The sequence below is a fragment of the Haliaeetus leucocephalus genome, unplaced genomic scaffold (genome assembly GCF_000737465.1).
Source record: "Haliaeetus leucocephalus isolate CR32 unplaced genomic scaffold, Haliaeetus_leucocephalus-4.0 Scaffold384, whole genome shotgun sequence".
In the NCBI taxonomy this organism is placed as follows: domain Eukaryota; kingdom Metazoa; phylum Chordata; class Aves; order Accipitriformes; family Accipitridae; genus Haliaeetus; species Haliaeetus leucocephalus.
Window position 1 is genome coordinate 8576408 of NW_010972820.1, and position 6401 is coordinate 8582808.

The 6401-nt window shown below is 52.0% G+C and overlaps 1 protein-coding gene across 1 annotated transcript; it reads right to left on the minus strand.

Annotated features, from left to right (window-relative positions):
- Positions 1-1905: 1905 nt before the first annotated feature.
- VGLL2 (vestigial-like family member 2) lies at positions 1906-6240 on the minus strand. The gene is made up of 3 exons (XM_010573418.1): positions 5942-6240; positions 3712-4224; positions 1906-2562 (listed from the first exon to the last, which is right to left on the minus strand). The coding sequence occupies exons 1-3, from the start codon at positions 6210-6212 to the stop codon at positions 2522-2524; spliced, it is 825 nt and encodes a 274-aa protein (XP_010571720.1). The 5' UTR covers positions 6213-6240; the 3' UTR covers positions 1906-2521.
- Positions 6241-6401: the final 161 nt, after the last annotated feature.

A 6401-nucleotide genomic window follows, 5' to 3' on the forward strand; every position in this document is an offset into this window, starting at 1 on the left:
ACTGCAGTTCATCTGGCGTAGGAGCATTTTAAAAAAGTTGTTGCACATCTAACACCTTGAGCCACAATCTTGACTTTGGTGTTTGGATGCTTTCACAATACAACAATAAAAAAGAGTACCTGGAAAACAAATGTTGAAACCAATATTCATGTATTCATTGCATAAATTCTCATGCTTCACAGTCAAAATGAATTGTAAATGCCAATGACGTAAGTGACTGGTTTGTGCTTACATGAATATTTCCAAACGTATTTGGGCTGTATTGCCCAGCCCTCCTCATTGTGAATTACAGAGGAGAGGAGGAAAAAAGAAAGAAAGAAAGAAAAAGAAACAATTGTGGTGAAGCACAACCAATGATAGAGCCAGATTAATCTTTTTTCTTAAAAACTTTAAAAACAGCCTAAAAAAACCTGCAGGCAAATGCTCACAGAACAATCCTGTTATCTCCAAGCCTCTGCAGCAATAAAGTTAAATGCTATTTTTAGTTACTTTTCTCCTGCAAAGTACTGCTGCCTTCTTTCTTGATAGACGCCTCAGAACATTTTTGGTTTAACCGGTAATATAAATTCTGGAGTCCTTCCCTTGCCCTTGACAGCTTGTCTGGGCTCTGGCTAATTGGAGGCTGAGGGCAAAATGCTCAGGGTCTGGCTGAAGGAATCCCAGCAAGTCACCTCCTGCCATTTGCCAGGCTCTGGCCGGGGATGCTCTGCACATGTTTCTCCTTGCCAGCTTCTCACAGTATTTACTCACACTGCTTTATCATACTCTCACTATTAGGATTCCCATTCTTTCCCAGAAACAGAGTTACTGCTGAGCTGAAACCGAGGAGAAGCAAGTTTGGGTTATTCATAACTCCATTTCTGACACATGGTGAACATTATGCCAGATTATGTGAGAGTGTCGGAAGGTAAAAACTCTCATCACAGCACAAAAGTCCATTTTCTACTGCTTCTCCTGGTGTCAGAGGGGTAATGTTAGGACTCTTCTCTTACATGCATTGAACTTTGTCAGCCTTGAAAGACATTACATTAAGAAAAAACAGAAAAAAACTAAAACACGGTAGTGTTGGGATCAAATGTTTTGCCTGTAAAAAAGTCAGCTTTTAAGTAGAGGGTGAATTTGTCATTTCTGCACAGTTTCATTAATTATTTGTCACCCTGTAATAGCATTTTAATTTACCAGTGCAATAACAATGCTAACTGCTACAGTCCTCTCTTCTATCAGCTTCACGAAGAAACATCTGTTATTATGGAGCAGCCCCCTTACTTTAACCCATCTTACAGATACATCGTACACTAAAATGTAGCTCTGCAACAATCTTGCATTTTCTTATCTTTTGTATTTATCACTGTATTTTTTACTAAGAAAATATTTTCAACTGCTAGGATTTCTATTTATCTTTAATGCAAAGTAATAAAATAACTCACTTCATCCACACGACAGGTATTTTTCCTATTTCATCCTGAAGTTTCCAGTTTGCCTCATTTCTCTTATTTAGCCTTAATTCTTCATAAAAGCACACAGGGTGAAAGAAGGAGATACCTTTAATACAGCTTTTCTACTGTTAAATAGATATCTTATTCCCTCTTTCAAAAAAACCCAAAACAAAACAACTATTAAAGTGACAAAATGACAGCAACAAGTAGACAAAGAGAAATGTTAGAGGCAACTCAGACCTATTGTCCACCACTGCCTTTCCTTCTGGTGTTCCCCTTAAAGGCTGTTGGGTTGAGGGCGAGCCATTCTTCACGGGTTTCCTTCCTCCCCCTGCTTTAAGAGGGTTTTACTTTCACCAGAAATGTTTCTTGTAAAAAAAACCAAACAAAAAAAACCAACAAAAAATAACCCAACAAAAAAACCCCCACAACCAAACAACCGTTATATATCCAATGCAAATGTTGTGCCAAACTCTGAGAAGTGCCACCTTGGTTTTTGTCTTTCTGGGGTTTGAGCAGTTGTGCGTGGAACAGCTGCATCTCTGTAAGCCCGGGGCAGGTGGCCCCGGCCAGACACTTGCCACTCACAACCACAAAGCTGAAAAATCTGACCAGTTCCTTGATAGCCCGAAAATGTTAGTGAGTTCCAGTTTCTTCTCCTTTTACTTTTCTATAATGTAAAGTAAAAATCCAGTTCAAAACTGCTAAGTAGCTTTCCCATGTTTGCATTCGAGAAATAATTTTTACTGCCATAAAAAAATATTCACACCACTAAAAAAAAAACCCCCATGATTTCCTCTGTGCCCTGTACGAAGGCCAGTGGTTTTGCATCACCATCCATGACGTCATTTGACTCTTTTAGAGTAGTCTGACTGCAGTTCTGGCTGTGGGATCTGCTTAAATAGAAGTTCAACGTCTTTGGCTCTCCTCTTGCAATGGAAGGATTTTCCTCTCCGAAATAAGTCTAAAGTACCGTCCTTGCAATGCCGGGTCCTTTTAAGTCCCGTTGTCTTTCCCCGAGCTGCCGGGCCACGGTGGGCTTGGAAAAGGGCAAGGGGGGATCTGAGAGTCTTTGAGTCAGCACATCAGCTCAGAAGGGATCCACCACAGAAGGAGTAACGGCGAGCTGCAAACCAAGATCAGAAGCTGTTACAAACTGACCCGATTTCAGCTCTGAATGCCACCATGTCTAACAGGCAGAGATCTACAGGGGAGAGCCAGGGGAAGAAGAGTGAAGGACAGCTCTAAAACCAGTATAGATCCTTGCTTTTATCCTGAGGCTGCAAACCTGAGAACGGAGAGAAGAAAAAAAAAAAGGAAGAAGAAAAATAGGTACAGGCATTTAAGGACAGAGAAAGACAAACTGCATTTCTGCCGGCTGAGATCAGAGAATCAGTCTAAAGCATGGGCTCCCCAGAGCCCCAGGAGGCCGTGAAGCAAGGAGAAGAGCCCAAGCTAGACTGGAGACAGGCACACGTCCCTCCTGCCTCAGGTGAGGCCACTGCAAGGAGCCATCCGTGGCCGCGATAACCCAACTTCAGCACGGAGAACTGTCGCCAGAGCGGGCTTTCCTTGCCTCCGCAACCACTGACTCAGGAACTGCCACTGCTGGCTATGCCTGTGTCACCTTTCTGTCACCGCTGTGGCCTCACAGCCTTATTTCCAGGCACCCCACCGGGCACAGGGTGCCACTACCAAGGGAAAACCATTGCCCTTTCTGCTCAGCAAATGCAATTGTGCTTTCCTCTCAAGAACTGGGAGGAAAAAGTAACTAAGGAGAGGAGGTGGTTCATGAACCTGCGCAGGGTCTAGCAATGACCTGCTCTGCTGCGCCTGTCCCCGCTCCCCATGGAGGGAGCCAAGCGGTGACATTTGGGGTGGCTGCGTCCTGCTCCCAGCTCTCGCTGCTCAAGGCAAGAGCAGGGCCAGGGCCGGGACAAGGGTACCTCAAAGCAACCTAGACCCTCAGGGCATGTTTGCGGGTGCTAGAAATTCAAAGGGTGTTGGGAGCGGGGGGTGATGTGTTGCCCTGTCCCGTCCTCCCTCTCCCCTTCCTCACCTGCCTGGCCTGAGAGCCCCAAGAAGGGCACCCAGGGCAGAGCTCAGGTGTCTCCCATGGGGCTCCCACCCCCGATTTATCCCCCCCCCCAGCGGCACCCCAACCGCCCCGCCGCGGGGGGTGCTTCCCTGCTACTATGGACGGCGTGAGGGAGGCAGGGGGCAGGGGCGCAGCTGAGCCGGGGGACCCAGAGGGATGTCGAGCAGCTCTTTTTACCTGTGTCCACGTTGAGGCCGAGGCTCATCTCCCCCGCCGCGTTGGGGAAGGGTCCCGGCGTCGTCCAGGCCGCGGCGGCGCCCGCCTCGCTCTTGCCCAGTTCGCAGGGGGGGCTGACCGGCGTGGGGACGGAGGCGGGGGTGAGGCGGTGGGGGCGGACGGAGGCGGTGGGCACCAGGAGCGAGCCGTAGCGGGGGTCGAAGTGGGGTCCGTAGACCTCGTGCATGGCGGCGGGGCGGGGGTAGGGGGTGCTCTGTGTCCCGATGTAAGGGTGGTGGTGGTGGTGGTGGTGGTGGTGGTGGGCATGGTGCCAGGGCTCGGGGCCGCCCTGGTGCAGGTGGCTGTGCAGGGAGGCCGGCGCGTAGGGGTCGGCGGCGGCGGCGGCGAAGGGCAGCTCGCTGTGGGCGGCAGCTGCCAGGGGGCTGCTCAGGGTGGCTGGGACCGAGGAGGGCTGGTACGTGCTGTTCCAGAAAGACGGTGGGAAGCTGCGCTGGCTCATCGGGAAGGAGCCGTCTGGGTGAAGGGAGCGGGAGAGAAAGGAAAGGCAGCAGTGAGCACAAGCAGCGAGCCCTGAGCTCCTTTCCCTAGGGCTCTGCCCCTCCCCAGATCCCCCCAAACCAGCCCTCGCATTCCCTTTATCCCCCAAACAGTGTCAAACCCAAGAAAATTCTCCCAGCCGGTCCAGATTCCTTTCCAGCTAAACATCCAACACACCTAGCCTAAGGCTTACCCATGAAACTGAAAGTACTTGCTCCAGGTTTCCCTTAGCGTGCATTTGGGGAATAGGCTATTACCTAAGGCAGGGAAACACCTCCTCAGCAGTGGAAACTGAGTCAGAGCTATTATGCACCGCAGCAATTTCCAGGGTTGGATTTTTCTTGTTTGTTTTTTGTAGTAATCTCTCTGTTTAAGCATTTACGCCCAGCACCTCGGAGGATGCCCGACACTGCCGGGAAAGCAGCTGCTGCCTCAGCGCGGTTTCAAAGTGGGCAGGAACAGCACGAGATGCAACTAAGGGCCAGCCTGAATTTTCTAAACACCTGAGGGCAATTCTCCATCTCTTACACCAGACTGAGGCCTGTTTCTTGGGTATATTGCTAGCATATTCGGGAAGCACTCTGCAGATCTTTGGAGATTGGCAGGGCAAAGGACAAGGACTCTACGTGTTCTTTGCCTGGTAAGCAACATGCGAGACGGACTAGTGATTATTAATAGCACAGATAGACATTACACATTATTAATTGGGAGTGCACACTGTTCCCCAGACAAATAAAACCATGCTTCTGATACATGTTTGCCAGCGAGGTACGTCAGCTCTGCACCCTGGCATTACTTAGGAGAAAGGGAAGCAGTTCATGATGAGCAAAGAACTCTCCTCTCCTGCCATCAATTCCAGCACTGAATATCTTTCGCCCATGAAATATGTAAGCTACTATTTCATTTTTAGGAACTACTGACAGCAATTCATGGCGGGGCTGGGAAACAGGCTTTCAGCTGGGCAGGCAGCCCTGTGAGGGAGGGTCCCCAAAACTGCCGCAAAAGAAGTGCCTGCCCTAACTCACTGGTGGGCAGAGGATGGGGAAGGTTATTATTCCCCTCTGCCCTGGGTACCCCCACGGGCTCGTCCTGGGTGAATGGGACATGGCTATGGAGAACTGCGCATCAGCCATGGCCTCGGCATTGCCGGCACAGGGCCGTCGCCGTGGGCAGGTCTGAAAGCCCTCATTTCAGGAGTGTAGCATCCTTGTCTCTGCTCCAGCACCAGCCAGGGTGGCGATACGCGTAGGGCGAGGTACAGGGACACACGCAATCTGGTTTTTAGCGGCGGGAAGCTGGTGAGGTGGTTCCCACACTTGTTTTTTGCTTTGTTCCCATGTTTGATTACCACCGTGCTAAACTTTAAGCTGCCCTGGCAGGCTCAGGAGGGGAGGGTCTTGCCACAGCCACAGTGAGGGGGTCCCTTTGTTTGGCTGCAGCCCCCACCAGGTAAATCGCCTGCGCTGTAAAGGCCATTCAGTTCCCCGGGCCGCCTCCCAGGCTGCTTCTCCTTGGGCCACCGCAGAAAACTGAAGGGTTTTCTTCTTTTTTCCCCTAAAAGCGTCAATCGGCCCGGCGGAGGGGAGTAGGGAGAGGGGATGCGCGGCCGGTGGAGGGGACGGGGTGCTGGCCCGGGGTGCGGGGAGAACCCCGCCGCCCTCCGCGCCCCCTCCGCGCCCCTCCGCGCCCTCACCCCGCCAGGAGCCGGCGTTCCGCGCTGCCTTCGCGCTGCCCAGCGAGAAGCTGCTGGGCTGGCTGAGGGCCCGGCTGAAGTGCTCGTCCACCACGGCGCTGATGTCCCCCTGGAAGTAGGTGAAGAGGACGCAGCGGGAGTTGATGTACTCGGCCTCGGGGGGTCGCTCCTTCTCGGGGCTGCAGTCCTCCTCCTTGATGCTGGCCGCGGGGTGGCTGGAGAAGGAGCTGCTGGCGCCGGCGCTGCTGCCGCTCTCCGGGGCTTCTTGCATTTTGGAGTAAAAGGCGAGTTTCTGGAGGAAAGGGGGAGGGAGGGAGGGAAGGCAAGGAAGAAGATAGAAGCGGTCACGCAGCGCAGCAAAGTGCGCTGGCCCTCCCGGTGCCGGCCGGGATGCAGCGCCGAGCCCGCTGCCGCCGTCTCTCCGAGAGGATGCGAAAGTTTCCTCCGCGGCTGCCCGCCG